The 18,605-nt window shown below is 52.0% G+C and overlaps 6 protein-coding genes across 6 annotated transcripts; 3 read left to right on the plus strand and 3 right to left on the minus strand.

Moving 5' to 3' along the window:
• Positions 1-2,062: 2,062 nt before the first annotated feature.
• On the plus strand, positions 2,063-5,159 carry CkaCkLH20_03618 (hydantoinase/oxoprolinase; the record flags this gene model as incomplete). The annotated part of the gene is made up of 2 exons (XM_038886337.1): positions 2,063-3,628; positions 3,678-5,159. The coding sequence occupies 2 exons, from the start codon at positions 2,063-2,065 to the stop codon at positions 5,157-5,159; spliced, it is 3,048 nt and encodes a 1,015-aa protein (XP_038748179.1).
• A 1,282-nt stretch (positions 5,160-6,441) lies between these two features.
• On the plus strand, positions 6,442-9,062 carry CkaCkLH20_03619 (alpha-mannosidase family; the record flags this gene model as incomplete). The annotated part of the gene is made up of 2 exons (XM_038886338.1): positions 6,442-8,324; positions 8,384-9,062. The coding sequence occupies 2 exons, from the start codon at positions 6,442-6,444 to the stop codon at positions 9,060-9,062; spliced, it is 2,562 nt and encodes an 853-aa protein (XP_038748180.1).
• Positions 9,063-9,377: 315 nt separating this feature from the next.
• CkaCkLH20_03620 (protocatechuate 3) lies at positions 9,378-10,475 on the minus strand (the record flags this gene model as incomplete). Its single annotated transcript, XM_038886339.1, has 2 exons — positions 9,378-9,763; positions 9,830-10,475. 2 exons carry the CDS (start codon positions 10,473-10,475, stop codon positions 9,378-9,380), a joined length of 1,032 nt encoding a protein of 343 aa, XP_038748181.1.
• Positions 10,476-11,381: 906 nt separating this feature from the next.
• CkaCkLH20_03621 (glutathione-dependent formaldehyde-activating enzyme) lies at positions 11,382-11,964 on the minus strand (the record flags this gene model as incomplete). The annotated part of the gene is made up of 5 exons (XM_038886340.1): positions 11,382-11,499; positions 11,552-11,577; positions 11,634-11,743; positions 11,794-11,819; positions 11,879-11,964. The coding sequence occupies 5 exons, from the start codon at positions 11,962-11,964 to the stop codon at positions 11,382-11,384; spliced, it is 366 nt and encodes a 121-aa protein (XP_038748182.1).
• A 604-nt stretch (positions 11,965-12,568) lies between these two features.
• Positions 12,569-14,637, minus strand: CkaCkLH20_03622 (sulfatase; the record flags this gene model as incomplete). Its single annotated transcript, XM_038886341.1, has 4 exons — positions 12,569-12,928; positions 12,986-13,954; positions 14,047-14,204; positions 14,298-14,637. The coding sequence occupies 4 exons, from the start codon at positions 14,635-14,637 to the stop codon at positions 12,569-12,571; spliced, it is 1,827 nt and encodes a 608-aa protein (XP_038748183.1).
• Positions 14,638-15,790: 1,153 nt separating this feature from the next.
• CkaCkLH20_03623 (phthalate transporter) lies at positions 15,791-18,121 on the plus strand (the record flags this gene model as incomplete). The annotated part of the gene is made up of 12 exons (XM_038886342.1): positions 15,791-15,979; positions 16,034-16,089; positions 16,136-16,233; positions 16,287-16,333; positions 16,388-16,433; positions 16,492-16,709; positions 16,771-16,944; positions 16,999-17,105; positions 17,169-17,288; positions 17,348-17,484; positions 17,537-17,716; positions 17,778-18,121. 12 exons carry the CDS (start codon positions 15,791-15,793, stop codon positions 18,119-18,121), a joined length of 1,716 nt encoding a protein of 571 aa, XP_038748184.1.
• Between the last annotated feature and the right edge of the window lie 484 nt (positions 18,122-18,605).

Here is an 18,605-nt window from a genome sequence, read left to right on the forward strand (position 1 = left end):
AGCCAAGACGATCCCGGGCTTCGGGAGAGAAACTTTAGGCAAGGCACCAGACGGGATGACACTTTCTTGGTGTTTCTTGGTCTTTTCTTGGGTTCTCTCCACAAGGAGCAACTTATCACGCGATGAAGGAGGGGAAAGCGGAGCGCGACGATGGAGCGAAAGCTGGATCTGCGAGGCGAAGATTGCGCGGGCTGGAACCCATCCAAGGTTGATTATGTCTTGGATGCGTGTTGTTGACGAGTCACTACGGTAAAAAGACTTTTTACCCATTGTCACAAATGAGCATGTACCGGGGGGCCGCCACGGCGAGACTTTGTGACTATTACGCGAAAAGATCGAGGCATCGGCCTGAAGAAAGTGGGATGTGTGACTGCACCCCCCGGCATTAGCACGTCCCAGCTGAACGGGAGAGACCTCGAGTTAGACATGCATGCCGATATGTGTGAGGCCTCTGTGAGCGGTGCGATTTCGGGAAGCGGGAGTAAGCCATGAGGTTACTCTCGTCCTTTCAATCGGCGCGATGGTGGTGGCATGGACATGGATCGTACCGGCCGAGAGGTAAACACTCGACCACAACCTGTTCAAAGTGCTTGGTACAAGAAAGCTCAATTTTCACGTCTGATGTGAACAGAATGGAAGTAGCGGCAATGGCATTGAGTCAGAATTGTAGTTTCTAGCAGACGTGGCCTAGACCTTGACGCGATGGATTGCCAGAGCACCTCCTGACGGAGGCTTGAGACTTGGTGACAAGAGTCAATCGATGCTAGTCAAGACTCGCGCATCGATCATCGCCAGTCCTCGCATACTCCTTCCATTCCGGAGATGCAAGCTTCTCAATAATGGATCCGGGTGGCCCCTTCCCGGTCGGCCATGTTGCAGGGCCAGAAGCTTCAATGGGACGGGATGATCAGTAGATGGATGCACCGATGAATGGAAAGTTGGTCTGGGTTCGTGTGCATGTACCCTCCCTCACGCGAAGCACACCCTCCACCAAACACTAGTAGATGTCTCACGAGCCAGGTAGGAATAGACATGCTCGTGCTGTTTCGGTGAACCCGCTTATTTGCTGCTGAAATCTTAGTTCGGCACCGGTTAGAGTCTGCGGCCATCTAGACCCCCACAATCGAGATCAAAGGCTCTAGAACTACTTACAATGGCTCTGCGACATGAAGCAAGCTACCACAATGTTCGGCGAGTAACCAGAATCGATAGTCATTCTCTTTTCGCCAGGCTAGACGACAAATCATGCAAAGGGCATCATGCAGAACCTCGCTCCTGTTGCCCTGTTTCCTCGAGACCGCGTATGATATTTGCTTCTAAGGTCCATTCGAAGAGTAGAAACATGCAGGCGCTAGATCAGTAGCGACACTTGGTGGGAAATCCCAACGCCGTGGTTCCGGGCCTCCATGCGAAGGGAAGACAGTGGCCCAATACTGGGACCCAATGATGGCTGCGACGAGGGCGACACAGCGACACTGAAGGCGCATGTCCTGGCAGCAGTGTTCTAGAAAGCAGCGCTCCGCTTGACCTAGTTTGACCTGCTCTAGTCACATATAAACATGCCAAGCAGCCGTGTCGGTGGCTCTACGAGCACGTCATCGCTAAGTCTCATTTCGTCTACACCATGCAATGAAACTAAACGTGAGGGCCGTTCTGAACGGCCTTACGGGTGTGGGTACAATTCGTGATGAAAGGCAGTAATCTTTTGGAAAGTGAGCCTCCCGAATGGACATCCGGAGGTCTGTCTCGAGATCTTCGACGTCGACCGTGGATGCCGATCTTGGCGGGCCGCTCCGAGCCCGGTCTCCGTCCCGGCGTCGGGTCTCGGTCTCCGAGCGGCGACGCGGTTACCCTCTTTTCCCCACTTCCCACTTCCCGCCCCTCCCCGAGCGGATTTGCACGCTGTCATTATCGAACAACCCAATCCCACGCATCCAAATCGTCGAGACAGTTCGTAGCAGCCTGAGATTTTGACAAACTTACGACAAAGGACGCATTTCTACGTCCAAGTTGTTAAAGGCCGGGCCAAAATACTCTGACGAGAACTGGCAACGCCATCACGATGACTTCCGGATCACGCCACCTCCGCATCGGCGTCGACGTTGGCGGAACGAACACGGATGGCGTCGTCCTGGATCCCTCCCGGGCGTCAGAGCCGGATAAGGGTATCGTCGCGTGGCACAAGTCGCCGACGACGACGAACCCCAGCGACGGCATCAACAACGCCATCGTGACCATGTTCGAGTCCTCTCAGATCCAGCCGGGAGAGATCGCCAGTGTCACGATCGGGACCACTCACTTCGTCAATGCGCTGATCGAGAGAGACGAGTCCAGATTGGCTCCGGTCGCTGTCATCAGGCTGACTAGCCAGTTCTCGAAGCACGATCCGCCTTGTCTGGACTGGCCGGACGACCTGCGCGAGCTGATTCTGGGCCACTATGCGCTGTGTAAGGGCGGGTTGGAGGTCGACGGCGGACTGATCTCGGATATCGACCCGGAAGAGATCAGGGCGCAGTGTGCTATCATCCGGGAGAAAGGGATCAGGAACGTGGTCGTCAACGGCATTTTCAGCCCCATCGACACAACTGAACGACAAGAGGAACGAGCTGCGGATATCATCCGCTCGGAATTGCCCGGATGTACCGTCACTTGTTCGAAGGACGTCGCCAACCTCGGCTTCCAGGAGCGAGAAAATGCCGCCATCCTCAACGCCACGGTCCTGGACTTCGCCCGCAAGACTATTAGGTCCTTCCAGGAGCCCATCAAGAGGCTGGGTCTTCACTGCCCCGTCTTCATATCGCAGAACAACGGCACCATCTTGTCCGGAGATATGGCCGCCAACCTTCCCATAAGGACGTTTTCCAGTGGACCGACCAACAGCATGCGCGGAGCAGCCTTTCTAGTCCAGGACCAGCTTGACGAGGCCGTCATGGTGGTTGATATCGGCGGCACGACTACCGACGTTGGTCTCTTACAGGCAAACGGGTTTCCCCGCCAGCAGGCCGCCTTCAGCGAATTCGCGGGTGTTCGTCTCAACTTCTCTTGTCCAGACGTCAAGAGCATCGGCCTGGGCGGCGGATCCATCGTGCGCAAGAACGACGGAAAGCTGACTGTTGGACCGGACAGCGTGGGATACAAAATCAAGACAGAGGCACTTGTCTTCGGTGGCTCGACTCTCACGGCGACGGACTGCACAGTTTTGGCGAATGACGGGAAGCCTTTTCCATCCATTGGCGACACCAAGCTTGTATCGGGCGCACTGGACACAGCTGGTCTGTCGGAGTTCACCACCATCGTCCAGAGCAAGATTGAGAAGGTCATCGACACGATGAAAACATCTCCGAACGACATTCCGGTGCTACTTGTCGGTGGAGGCGCCGTCATCGCACCAGATGAGCTACGGGGAGCTAGCAAAGTACTGAAGCATGAGTGGGCGGGCGTTGCCAACGCCATCGGCGCTGCTATTGCGCGTGTTAGTGCTACAGTCGATACAGTCAAGTCAACAGAGTCTCGGACAAGTCAAGAGATTCTGGCTGAGGTGGAGAAGGAGGTTAAAGAGAAGGCTGTCACTGCGGGCGCGATTCCTTCGTCTGTGCAGATTGTTGACGTTGACACGATACCGTTGGCTGTGAGTACAAGATATCACACCGGACAGAAGCTCAGGCTGACACTTATAGTACATTGCCAACAAGTCACGTTTCATTGTGCGTGCGGCGGGCGATTTCGACTTTTCTCGGACTGATCTTGCGTCGATCCCCATTGGTGATGAGGCAGACGTCACCCACAATGAGACAAACTTCACCCGCTCGAAAAAGAGCTCGCGGACCAAGACCAAGAAGGAAGTTGACGTACTGACTTACAAGCCAGTTGTCAAGGACCGCACCTGGTACATCAGCGAGACTGACCTGGACTGGATCAGCATCGGCTGCTACATCCTTGGGACCGGCGGCGGTGGCTCCCCGTACTCGCAGCAGATCATTCTCCGCGAGAAACTTCGCAAGGGCGCGGTGGTGAGAGTCGTCAACCCCAACGACATCCCAGACGAGGCTCTCGTCGGCTGCGGCGGTTACGCAGGATCTCCTACCGTCGCAATCGAGAAGAAGATGGCAGACGAGATGCAAGAAGCGCAGGAGGAGATGTACAAGAACCTGGGCACGCCCGCGACGCACATGATCGCCGTCGAGATCGGCGGCGCGAACGGCCTGCAGAGCATGATGCTCGGCTCCAGCACCAACATGAACGTCCCCGCGGTCGACGGGGACTGGATGGGCCGCGCGTATCCGACAAAGTGGCAGACAACGCCCGTCGTCTTCAACGAGCGCAGTCCCATCTGGACCCCGGTCACGATGAGCGACGGCAACGGCGCGATCGTCACCATGTCCCGCGCCTCCTCGGACAAGCAGGTCGAACGCGTCATGCGGGCTGCCCTGGCGGAGATGGGCTCGCAGGTCGCGGTCGCCGATCCTCCCGTCACTGGAGCCGAAACCAAGAGGTGGGTGGTTGAACATACGCTTTCGCAGTCGTGGAGAATCGGTCGCGCTGTGGCGAAGGCGCGGAAGCTCAACCGCGTCGATAACGTGGCCGAGACTATTATCGAAGAGTGCGGCGGTCCCGGTGCAGCCAAGGTCCTGTTCAAGGGCAAAATCGTGGGTGTCGAGAGGGTGCTGAGGAAGGGTCACGTATATGGCGAATGCATAATCGAGGGTGCGGATATCTCTGGATCGGACGAACCGGGCCAGCATGGCGTGCAGGAGTTCAAGGGGTTCGTCAAGATTCCCTTCAAGAACGAGAACATTGCTGCCATCAGGACAGCCTCGGCAGCTTCGGGGTCTGAAGCAGCTGGGAAGGAGAGGCAAGAAGACGTCCTGGCTATTGTGCCGGATCTCATCGCAGTTATCGATGCACAAAACGGCGAGGCCATTGGGACACCCGAGTATAGATATGGCTTGCTAGTTATCGTCCTGGGTATTGCAGCGAGCGACCGATGGACTGGATCTGAGAGGGGTATCGAGATTGGCGGTCCTGAAGCATTTGGTTTCTCTCACTTGAAGTACAACTCACTTGGCAAGTTCGTCAAGCCCAAGAGTGTCATCGATGAGTATGACCCGAAGGCAAAGGATAGTTGCATGTGCGGGAAGTGCAAGGACCTGGGCTGGTAGAAAGCGATGTCTGCTACACATCAATGGCGGCGTCATGTACATGTTCACTGTACTCTAGAGAGACGTTAATAATTCGAAAGACCTGGTACATTCACCTAGAAAAGATCTATTCTCAGGAGAAGTGACATCTGTCTAGTTCAGCTGGGCCTACTGACTAGTAGAAAAAGTCAGGTTCAGCTCAAACGCCTGCCGAGCCCTCCAGCAGACGGATATCCGCCAGAGAAAACAGTTCCAAAACACTTCAAAGTTCGGACAAACTGTCCGCAGGACATGAATCGACAGCCCTGCCAGACTTTTGCCCGCGGAGCTATCACCCCTGTTCTCGGGACTAAACACTCAGCCGCTGTCAACGGCCATCTCGCCGAAGACGTTGCCGAGATCGATTCGTATAGCCATGCAACGTCTAAGTGAATTTGGCCGCGTCTATTATGCGCGGCCGGTGCAACTTCGAATTGGTCCGATCGTGAGGAACTCAAAACTCGGTCTCGCAATGCAGCATCAAACTCAGCAATCGTTCGTCTTATTACCGACTTTGAGCATCTTCCATTATGGCATTCTGGAAATATGCAGATCGCCGACATGAGAGGACTCAAACGGGAAACGCCCGTCACGATACCGGGCGAAATGGGGTGGCAAACGTCATGCCCATCCATCACGGACCAAACTCTGCTGACTCGGGGCGGGAGGAAACACCAAGAAACAGATCAAAGTCTAAAAACATCTGTTCGTTTCCGATTTGAAACGAAATGCCTTGGGAAGAAGGGAAAGTCAGTGCCGTTCGCCCCTCGAGCTGCCTTCTCCTGCAGACATTAGCCTGACAGCGCTAAGATCTCGGCCCAAGCGGGTGTTCGATCCATGCAACGGTGGGAACCAGTATCTTATTCGATTGCCGCGAGAGATACTATCCTCATTCCAGATGTAGACATCATTGATGTCGATTGATACGTGGTTGAAAGACAAAAAGAATCGTGCTTCCAATGGCGTGCGCTGGGCAGGGGATGAGATTCCTTCGAGTTCAACGGCCGCAACTCCCGTGCGCCATGATGCCCAATCGTCGCCTCAAAATGGACATGCAGGACATCCTGAAAAGAGCTCAGAGGAAACCTTACTCGGACTTGAGACCAATTTAGCTTTGACATCCTGTCACGTGGTACCAGGGACGGCCATTTATTCATGTTGATACGGATGAAATTTTGGGTAACCTGCAGGAGAAATCCTCTTCCTGCGGACTCTAGTTTTTTTTCTCACCGACGTCTCGGAAACTGAACAATAGTCAGCAAAGATGTGGGCTGACTTGTGGTCTTTCCATGGCTTCGCGGCGATCTTTCGCTGGCTGCTCATGCCGCAAGCCCATCTCCCGTCGATATCTCACGCGGCTTCGGGAGCGGCAAAATCGGCTTCGAATTGGATATCCGGCACCTCCGACTTCACAAACTCCGCAAACGTCCTGGCGGATGATGAGTTCAACCCGCTACAGTACGTCGACCCTCTCATCGGATCAGCGAATGGCGGCAATGTCTTCGTCGGAGCGACGTTGCCGTATGGCATGGCCAAAGCCTCGGCGGACACCAACAGCAGTTCGAATCAAGGAGGTTTTACACTCGACGGGAACCCGATCACAGGATTTTCAGTAATGCACGATTCCGGCACCGGTGGTTCACCGTCACTTGGGAACTTTCCCCTCTTTGCATACACGACATGTCCCAGCGGAGTCATCAACTTTTGCACATTCCCAAAGAAGGCGAGGGCTCGGTATGGACAATTCGAACGTAAGAACGTCGACGCGAAGCCAGGATTGATGAACATCACCCTGAGAGATGGAATCCGAATCGAAATGACAACGACGCAACGCACATCACTCTTCAGGTTTACGTTTCCCCAGCAGGGGCAGCCGCTCATCCTCCAAGACCTCTCGGATCTCCAGGATTCCAGGCAAGACAATGCTACCATCAAGGTCGACGGGCGGACAGGAAGGATCACCGGCAGTGCGAGATTCAACCCGAGCTTTGGCAGCGGCAACTATGTCCTCTACTTCTGCACCGACTTCCAGGGCGCCGAAGTTCTCGACAACGGAGTTTTCGTGGACAGCCGAGCTAGTGTTGGTGTTAAGAACATGACCATCTCGCGATCAATCAATGGTTATCCGTTGCCTGGGGGTGCCTTTGTTCGATTCAAGTCTGCGAGTCAACCCATCACAGCCCGCGTCTCGACAAGCTTCATGAGCACCGAACAGGCATGCGCGCACGCCACGGCGGAAATCCCGGACTACAACTTTGAGCGCGTCTACCAGGAGGCCACAGCAATTTGGAAGAAGAAACTGAGCCCGATAAAAGTCACCACGGACAGGGTGGATGAGTCGTTCGCGAGGAACTTCTACAGCGGCATCTACAGGACGATGGTCAACCCCCAGAACTACACGGGCGAGAACCCGTTGTGGAAGAGTGGTGAGCCGTACTGGGACTCGTTCTACTGCCTGTGGGACTCTTTTCGCTCTCAGATCCCCTTCCTAGTGATCGTGGACCCTACCGCCGTCGCGGAGATGGTGAGATCTCTCATTGATACCTACGTGCACGTGGGCTGGCTGCCGGATTGCAGGATGAGTCTTTGCAAGGGTTTCACCCAGGGTGGATCGAACGCGGACAACGTCTTGGCTGATGCCTATCTGAAGAACATCACGGAAGGCATTGATTGGGACAAGGGATATGAGGCCGTTGTGAAAGACGCCGAGGAGGAGCCATTCGACTGGAGTGTCAACGGACGAGGTGGCATGGACAGCTGGAAGAGATTGGGCTACATCCCGGTGCAAGACTTTGACGTCAAGGGTTTCGGAACTCTCACTCGAAGTGTCTCTAGAACGCTTGAGTACAGCTACAACGACTTTTGCATCGCGCAAATGGCGGACAAGATGGGAAAGAATGAAGACAAACAGAAGTATCTCGGATCAAGCACCAACTGGCGCTACCTGTACAAGCAAGACCAAAAGTCGGCCTTCTTTAACGGAACCGACACCGGATTCAGGGGCTTCTTTGAGCCCAAGTATCTCAACCAGACTTGGGCTTACCAGAACCCACTGAACTGCAGCAACATCGACGCAGCGGCAGGCGCATGCTCTCTACAAAACAACGGCGGGGAAACATTCGAAAGCAGTCTCTGGGAGTATGGATTGTAAGTCCTCAGATAATTCTCGGCAACCTCTACGGGCATCTGCTAAACCCTGACAACAGTTTCGTTCCACACGATCAAGCAACTCTCATCAACACTTACGGCGGACCGGACGCCTTTGTCCGAAGACTCAACTTCCTCCACGATCAGAATATTACCTACATCGGTAACGAACCGGCTTTTCTCACGGTGTTCCAGTATCACTACGCCGGACGTCCCGCACTATCTGCGAGGAGGGCGCATTACTACGTACCGGCCTTCTTCTCTCCCAAGCCCGACGGACTTCCTGGAAACGACGACAGTGGTGCGATGGGTTCGTTCTTGGCTTTCACCATGATGGGGCTCTTTCCCAACCCAGGGCAGGACGTCTATCTCATTACCCCGCCATTCTTCGAGAGCGTTGAGATCACCCATCCGCAAACCGGAAAGACAGCCAAGGTCAGGAACGTCAACTTCGATCCGAAATACCGAAGCATCTACATCCAAAGCGCCACCCTGAACGGCGAACCCTATCGAAAGAACTGGCTGAACCACAGCTTCTTTACCGAGGGAAAGGAGCTGGTGTTGACGTTAGGCAGAAGGGAAAGTGACTGGGGTACAAGGATCCAAGATCTGCCGCCCAGCACCGGGGAGTACCGGGGTTTTAACAGGACATTCCCCTCCAACCGGACTGCACGGAGGACAGAATCCAACTATGAAGGAGATTTCGGGAATGCTGGCGTAAATCTGGGTGCACTATAGATGAGGTCTGGGGACTGGCCACATGTTCATGAGCTAGTGTTTTGTAGTTTGTGTTGTTGAAATACCTTCATATTCCTTTCAAGCTATGTGAACCTCTTGGACATATTGAATCGACGAGTTTAAGTCATATCTGCTCTGATGATTTGGTGGTGGGAATCCATGAGCCACGTTCATTACGTGATTTCATTTTCATCGTCAACGCAGCTTGAATACTTTGTCTTCTCACACCTTATTGATTCAACTGAACAATATGTCATGAAACAGCTATAATCTTCAAAAGTGTTCCCAATGTCTCCCTCGAATAGCCTCATCCTTCTAAATGCCTGTGGCAGAGGGAGCGCCGCTTGGCAGAGCACTGCCGCTTGGAGCACCGCCGTCGCCACCACCTCCACCACCCGACCCGCTAAGAGAAGGGCTATTTTCGGTGTCAATGCCGATAGTGATGTATCCAACCATACCATTGCGGATGTCACTTCCATCCAACGGAACAATGTCGATGACCGGGTTGTAGCCGTTAGCGAGACCTTCGGAGTACACGGAGTCTACGTCGTTTGTCGTCCTGTTGATCTCGGTATGCGATACATAGGGCTCCAGCGCCATGATCTCCTGCGAGACAGTCTCGTTAAAATATAGCTGTCCGATCGAGTTCGTGTTGCCTGTCTTGACCGTGCCGTTGTTGTGGAGAACCCAGTCCGTGAAAACTAGGGAGAAATGGTTAGCTTCATGACCTCATATTCAGATCTTACAGCAAGCAGTCAAGTGCTTACTTTGAGCGTGAATATGGATGGTACGTTGGATATAAAAGCCGGGGAATACGGTCTTCATCTCCATGACACCTTCGTCGTTCGTAGGCCACATTCCACGGAGCCACGTGGTGTCATCCGTGTGCAGGTCTGTCGTCCCAATCTCAAAGTCGGTCACGTTCAGAGACTCGAGAAGTTCGCGAAAGTCCGTGTTCGGGTCACGGCCCGTGAAACTCGAATAACTTCCCGTGGCGTTGCAGTGCCAGAACGCGACCAACGCGTAAGGAAGAGGCTCACAGGTAGCCATATCGAGAACACCAACGTCGAGAAGGAGAGGGACTCCGACTTGGTCCTCGCTCATGTCTTGTCGCAAGGTCTCTGACCTGGGCCAGTAGTACGGTCCAGCGGTGACATCGGGAGCGAGGACGCATGTATCGTTCTGCAGGTTGTCGTAGTAGGGGGACTCCGTGACGATGGTGTAGCTGTTGCCTGATCTCCGGTTCAAGTTGGATTCCTGGCGGCGTTCGAATCTTCGTTGCTTGAACTTGGCAGCTCCGGAAGCACACCGCTTCGAGAGATCGGCGTGTCTTTTGATCACCCCGGGAGCAACCTCCTTGTGGGCAAAGGCCGTAGAGGCCAGTATGGCCACGGCTACAGAGTACAGTTTCATTGCGAGCGGCACAGAAGTTTGGATGTAGAGCAAGCTCGGATGAAGAGGTTATGAGTATGATGTTTTCGTTTACCTTCGTTCCATGAACCACGAAAGGTTTTGTAGTCCTCCGGATGAACTCCATACGGACTCCATCTCAGGAACTTGTTGAGCTGCTTCCCCTAAACGCGTCACTTAGGTTGAACTAGACACCAGCATTTCGACTACAGCTGCGTATGCGTATGGGGAAGGAACGACGGCAACGAATCATAGCATACATATTACCAGTCTAGACCAGTATGTGGGATATCACCAATTTAAAAATTATATGACCGCCCTGGCCCTATGTTCGTGGAGGCTGACGAACGTCTACCGCGGACCCCACAAAACTCGGGATGTGGGAGCTTTGTAGGGGAGCACCGCCCCGAGATCAGCGTAAACAGAAGCGAATCCGAGGGAAGAACAACTTCCCTTCTGTGATTAGTGATACGATGTGGCATCCATGGTGAAGTTACTGGACACAATGCGCCTGAATATGCGCGTACTCTTCAAATCTGTCACATCTCTCTATAAGACGGACACTGTCAACGAGTCGTCGAGATAGATGCCATGCGTTGATGCAAACATGAACGTTGAACGTGAGGCCCAGAAACATATATCAAGCAACTCGTCTGAATAGAGACCATTACTTTGGGTTCTGTAACACTGCCTACAGTAAGATTTACTTTTACTTTTTCAATAAAGGCAAGCTTTTGGGAGTTTGTTTAGAGAGTTACAAATTGCAGAAAACTGTCCTGGATTACCGTGCAGCATGGGTTTCGTCCTCAAAGACAGTTATAGTCGGCTGGAGATAGATGACAGAAGACTAGGTTTCTACCCGCTTCGCCTCTCAGAGCCAGGGATCAATCCTCCCTTCCATGATGCTCATCAAAAGTGCAACGCCTTTTCCGTGTAAACCTCATGCTTCTTCGTGGGAATGTCATCGAACAAAGATGCCTTGAGGAATGCCTTCCCGGGAACAGCTGGCGATGTGGTTTTGACAGGACTATAGGGTTGTCAGCAAAGTACCAGAAGGTGAGCCATTATATGTGCGTTACCTTCCACAATTCTTGCAGAAGAATCGCTAGATCCAACCCGTCAGTTTCTCTTCTTCGCGTTTACCCACCAACAGGTGCTTACGTGTACAATGTTTCCGGAGTCTGTGTTGTGGTCCAGATATTCCGAAAGAGTCTTCTGGCTGTCCTCAAGCTCCATTTCGCCGTCCTCAACGAAAAAGTTCATTGAGAATGCTTCTAGGGTTAGTGGAATGCTTCGACGGAAGGATACTTCGCCTACTTACGACCACCAGCGCGCTTGCAGTTTGCACTTGAATACCGGCAATTAGTAGCTGAACCAACATGATTGACATGGGACAGATGACTTACCAATGGCAGACAAGAACTTGGTCTGGTTTCTCCTTCAAGGTGACCTTCACTCCACCACAGTTGCAATGACCGGTAAATCCCGCCATAATGGTTGATCGAAGTCCTGCTTAAACTCTTCGGCTGTTATGTTGATGTGGTCGCGTTGACGTTCCTTCGATGGAGACTGCCTTGATTTGACTTTTTCTGTGCCGCAGTTCGAAGTAGATGTACGATGCTCCGAAATACTCGTGAACCAAATAAACTGCTCGGAGGGCAAGGGGCGGTAAGGTTTCCAATCTTCCGATGATGAATCAACAATTGGTAAAGCTACTGAGTCATGAATGACATAATTATTCCGAGCTCTTTCACTCTTGACATTGGTGGGCGAGAAACTTGTGTCCTTTGGGCTAGCTCTTGGCGGGGAGTGAGGCGGGGAAGGGCCGGCTCGCAGGGAAGATGTGGATATCTGGACATCGTCCGATGTCTTCGCCAACAGCGCTAGCATCGGAACCCCCGCGGAAAACACGGAAAGTTTATGAGATTTGTTCCGTGCTTGTTCATAGTTGGTTAGATTCGGGGAGTCGAATGCTGTGTCGATTGCTGAGCGGGAGGAACTGAAATTGTGCCTAATCATACTGACATAATGCCTTGTCTTTTATCACAAGAACCGCAGTTCTCTTATTGATTACCCAACATGCTGAATAATGTCACTCAAGTCCAATCGCTCCACTTGGACCCTTCCCAGTAGACGTTGCCCTCGTGTTCGAATTGAGGCCCCTCGGCATCAATGATTTGCCCTAACTCACAGCGCGAATATTCAACACGCGCCTGTTGGATGTAAAACTCATCAAAACGAGATGAAAGCGCCTCCTTCAAACTGCCCACGTTCCCTTGGGGATGAAGAGCCTTCCACGGCTGAGAGCAAGTTGAGCCCTTGCATGACTTGAGAACGAACAATAACGAATCGAGTCTTGGAATGAGCTTATCGAGAGAGTGACCAAGAACTGTAGTTCGTGCTGCCAGAGCGGCCTCATCATTATGCAAGAGGTTGTGCAGCTGGCCAGGGTCCGTCTGAAAGGTTGAGTGTTAGTATGCGCTGACCACCAAGTAGAACTGGGCGGAACTTACAGTCATATCGTAAAGCTCATGTTCGTTGGTACACCACACGGAGTAGTACAAGTTATAATCTTCTCCGACAACTCGCAGTGCCTTGTAAGTGTTGTTGAAGATTCGCTTGGTGTCGTCGCCGTTGAATCCGAACTTGCTCTCGGTGATGGCCCAGCCCCAGTACTCGACGTTGACATGTTCGCGGGTGAGAGGCGACTCGGCGAGTTCTTTGGTAGACAACGGAATGGGGGCGCCGTCGAAGTCGGCTCGCAGAGGCGCGCCGACAAGTGAAAGGATCGTTGGCACAAGATCAACATGGGCAGTGACGGCCTCTGTGACAACCCCCTTAGGAACGCTTGGGCCACGAACGATGAGCGGAATATTGATGTCCGTCTCATATCCACATTCCTTTCCGGGCTGCAAGCGGTGCTGGCTGATATGGTATCCGTTGTCGGTAGTGTAGAAGATATAAGTGTTGTCGAGGAGACCGTGCTTTTCCAGTCTGTCAACTAGTCCATCGACGAGCTCATCAACAGCTTGAAGCGAACGAAGGCGGCTGCGGTAGTGCTCATCGTTGTACTCCACGTTCTCGTCCGTCAGCTTGGGTTGCCGACGGATCCAGTCTGCCCCAGATGGCTTATCAGGATTGAAGTTCTCCGTGCGAGGAACCTTGGCGTCGGAAAAGAGCTTCTCGTGTCTCTTGGCCGCTATGGGGAAGTTCGTGCGAAACTTGTCATCTGAGACTGGAACGTTGTCCTCCGGACCTTTGACAGGCAACAGAATACTAGAGTTCACGTTGCTGTGAGGCGCAATCGGCGCAATACCTAGGAAGAATGGCTTGCCAGCTTCGACGGCATCGTCAAGAAATCCGTACGCTTTCTTGGCAACCAAATCGGTAGAGTACTCTCCGAGATGATTAATCGGCTTGTCGGTGTTCCTCTGGAACGTCGCGTTTAGATAATCGTAGGTATTAGGATCAAGAAGAAAGTCCTGACCGAGTTAGATACACTTAAACAAGATGATGTTTGTGGTTGCGGTGGTTGTTTTGCATGCATGTATGGGGGAGGTGGGAGGCATCATACAGATCCGTTCCAACCCTTCAAGTGAGGACTGTCATAATTCCAGATCGTGTGGGCATTGAACATCTTTCCGGTGTAGAAAGTGTTGTAACCGGCATTCTGCAACCAGATCGGCAAGTAATTCTCGTTGTGGCCATTCTTGACAAAAATCGGGAACCCGCCTGAAAATCTCGTCAGTAATTTGCTCATCAGTGTGGGAGGTTTATCTAGTCGTCCGATCTGGTGGGCCCAGTTGATTCAAAAGACTTTCATACCGTATGGCGGGTTGAGATCAGTCACATTCGTATTGTGAGCCAGTTTACCAGTCCACAGACTAGCTCGAGAGGGGCAGCAAACTGCCGTCGTACAGAAGTGCTTCTTGTACAGTGTGCCCTGCTCAGCAAGGCGCTTCTGAATGAGAGGGATGTAGTCCAAAGAGTTCATGTGAAGGTCCTGGTCGTCGGTGAGAACGAAGACGATGTTCGGTCGGGAAGATGACGACAGCGCATCCCGGTGTGGCCCGGCGAGGGGAGCCTGGGCATCACTGGCTGCGGCGGAAACATTGCCTGATAGCAGCAAGCCGATCAAGGCCAAAGCGGATGACTTGGGGAGCATTTTGGCAAACCTGACTCAATTGACTTTAACCCAAGCTCAATTGACTCGAAAGTTTACTCAAAAGTCAAAGATGGGACGTTATTTTCCAACCTCGAGATGTGAAACTGTGAAACCCTCTGAACTGACTAAGCCCCCGCGAGCCGATCCGAAGACCGGCTCGCCGGATGTTGGCTGCCGTTTGAATGGCCGGTGTACCGGCGCGAGTTCCGATGGCGTGCTCCGGCCCCAGTATCGCAACAGAGAGATGCCCACAACCCGTCACCGAGAGCGGAGAAGTATGTTTCTGTAGCAATTCCAACCGGCCGACCAATAACACGACAGCTTCTAAAGAGGTATTACCGGCGACTTGTTCGTCCGAAGAACTTCCTGTACCTGAACGTCCCCTAGTTGCTCCGCGGAAATACTGGATATGGATTCGCAGTTTCTCTTGGCTATGGATGTCGTTTTTGTGCCTAAAATGCGGTGACATGAGATTCGCAAGGGCTCGAGGCGGCCAGGTCTTTGACGCACTAACTCTCAGGCTAGACAAAGCTCAACAACACTAACGTGGTTCTTTGTCATATAAATGAACAATTTTGATGGTTGACTGAAGCTCTAAGAAGTTCCGCATCTAGATCTTCAACTAATCCTGTCAGAAACTATTAAGTTGCGGTATCAAGAAGGCGGTTTCAACTAACACCGCCATCAGCCTTTGGTACATATGACAATGTGAAGATGTTGGGTATTCATCTAGATCCTTGCCACGTTGGTCTAGCCATTGGAGCTCACTTCAAGCAACCAATGTGGAAGAACTGACATGCATTCCTGCAGAAGCTCCTTGTCGCGGCTGTCGAGCCGAGGGCTGAAAAGGGTCTGGCACTTCCGACCCCCGCGATGATGCAAGACATACAGCCGATGATGGTATTGATATCTTCGTTGTTCTGTCTGACGGCAGTCGCCTTAACAGATGCTTCTTGGTGTAAACTGGCACCTCAGCCATTATCTTACGGGTTCACATGTAGTAATGCGACGATCTGTGAACAGAAATTGGGTACCCTTGGTGCCTGGGCAGAGTCCCGTGTATCGAATAAAAAGATGTAACACATCCATACCGCTGCAACCAAGTTCTTTCTACAGAATTCGGCATTCCTGTTTGCCCATCATCTTCACGACGATGTCTGCGGTAAAACCTGGCGAGCTTCCTATTGGGACACCATCCGACTCGTCGGATTCGGTCAACAAAGCCGGACCTAAAGAATCAGTCACTTCCGCAACTGTTGAGCCGCTTGGAAAGCCTCGGCCTGAGAGAAGATTCTGGTTTCAAAAGAGACAGAATTACGATCCCTCTGCTGTTGGAACCCAAGTGAGAGACCCATTCGATAGATACGGATTCACATTTCTAACATAAAATTCATAGCCCAGTGTCTACGATGATCCCGCATTAGCTGCCCAGTATCAACCGCGTAAAGACTGGTCAGTGGCATGAATATTTGCTTCATCAAGTACTGATTCTGGATAGGGAGAATATTCACCGCTTCAACCCTTCATCAAGATGGACGTGGGCCGAAGAGGACGCAGTTGTGCGAAAGACAGACTGGAGAATCATGATATGGGCTTGTAACATCATCTTTTCTGCCTTCTTTCTCAATCTCGCGCTTAACATATGATAGGTATTATGTTCATTGGCCTCGAAATTGACCGGGCAAACTTGAGCCAGGTAGGAATTCCTCTGTTGTGCGGAGCTTGAAGGAAATATTGACATCACGCGCAGGCCTTGACAGACAACTTCCTGAATGACCTGGGAATGACGACGAATCGTACGTACAACGAATATCGATTCTGACAAACTCATTGAGGAGCTGACCATGATCCAAGATTACAATATGGGCAACACCGTCTTCTCATTGTCCTTTCTCTGTGCCGAGCTCCCCTCTCAGCTGATATCGAAGTGGGTTGGACCTGACCGCTGGATCCCCGCTCAGCTTGTCCTTTGGTCTCTCGTGGCTGTTTGCCAATTCAAGCTCAACGGCTACACATCTTTCTTGATTTGCCGTTGCCTACTCGGTCTGCTTCAAGGAGGCTTCATACCCGATGTAACTGAGACCCTGGAAGCCATGTACAAAAGACCTGTCGCTAATGTTTGTGACAAACCAGATCATCCTGTACCTGTCATACTTCTATAAGCATGCCGAGATGACAATTCGCCTCGGATTCTTTTGGATGGCAATGACTTTCGCAGACATTTTGTGCGCTATTCTGGCCTTTGGTATTCTTCACATGCGAGGCGTCCTTGGATATGAAGGATGGAGATGGCTGTTTCTGATCGAGGTGTGTATAAGCTCAGGAACCAAAGACTCCGTTAAAGACACTCACAACGGTTAGGGGCTGTTCACCATGTGCATCGGCTTTCTCTCGTTTCTCTTGATGCCAGCAGGTCCGACTCAGACCGCGAGCTGGTTCAGGGGTAAAGCAGGATGGTATACTCCCAGGTATGTCTTTGACCGGACTGAACGTTCGAAATTCTATCCTGACGGCTGACTCGCTTCGTTCAGAGAGGAAGAGATTATGGTCAACAGAATCATTCGTGATGATCCGAATAAGGGGTCCATGCACAATCGCCAGAGAATCACTATCAAGTTGTTGTGGAAGAGTATGTGCGACTACGACCTATGGTATGAGTACCCTTCTTCTACTTGAAGTGTCGAAACACGTTGCTAATCTCGATTCCCAGGCCCATCTATCTCATCGGCTTCACATTTCTTGTTCCGGCCACTACTCCAAAGCAATACCTTACACTCTCACTCCGAGGGCTCGGGTTCGACACTTTCCATACCAACTTGCTTGTCATTCCTCAGCAGGTTCTAGGCAGTAAGTCTCGCCACAAATTTCTTGGAGACCACGCGTTAACATGGATCATCAGCTATCTCGATGATGTTGCTGCTGTGGGTTGCGGAAAGAACGAAGAACATCCTTGCCTGGGCTGCTTTCTCCCAGGTCTGGATGCTTCCGTTCCTCATCTGGCTTCGAGTCGTCGATAGTACCAAAACGTCAAAGTGGGTAGTCTGGCTCGTCATGACACTGATGTTGACGAAACCAATGCGTAAGTTCACACTTCTGCCAGAAGGCTTCAGCGTGGACGTCGATACTAAACGCCTGTCTAGCACATCCAATGCAGGTAAATCTTGTCTCGCGGAACTCCAACGCCGTCAGATCGCGAACGGTTTCCGCTGCGCTTTACAATATGACGGTCCAAGTCAGCAATATTATCGGCAGTAACATTTACAAGGCCGATGATTCACCTCACTACCGCCGAGGCAACAGTGTTCTTATTGGTATCGTAGCTTGGAACCTTATACTCTATGCGGGCGGCAGGATCTACTACAAGTGGCGCAACAGAGTCCGGGCTGAGAAGTGGGAGGCCATGCGAGCGGATGAAAAGGTTGCCTATTTGGACAAAAATGACGACTCAGGAAGCAAGCGATTGGACTTTCGGTTTACGTACTAGCACACACAAATGCCCTCTTAGCTGAGGGCGGAAACTGTCTGGATTTCTGAGGCTGTCTTGGCGGAGCACATATGACGACGGGTCTGGTCTTCCGCGACAGATAATGGGTTTTCACGCTCTCAATACCGGATTGAAACAGTCTTGAGTAGAAGTCTCACTGAAAGCCTCTGCATTCAATTAAAGCCCCTTACTTTGTAGAAATTCAATAGACAAGAATGTTTAGTTAGATCTAACTTTTATCTACCTTACCCATCTGTTCATGTTCTGCCACTGGGCAAGTCTACACCACCACGCAACACAAGGCTGATACGAACATATTACGAACACGACGTCGACGACAACATGGACAGCAACAGTAGGTACAACAATAACAATATCGACAGCAGAAAGACAACAAGAACCACAACACCGGCGACAACGATAATAATTCTGTGTCGACTTGCCCCGGGATGGGTTCGATTTGGTCTCCCACCCTGTCAATCTT

The sequence above is a fragment of the Colletotrichum karsti genome (assembly GCF_011947395.1).
Source record: "Colletotrichum karsti strain CkLH20 chromosome Unknown Scaffold9, whole genome shotgun sequence".
Lineage (NCBI taxonomy): Eukaryota > Fungi > Ascomycota > Sordariomycetes > Glomerellales > Glomerellaceae > Colletotrichum > Colletotrichum karsti.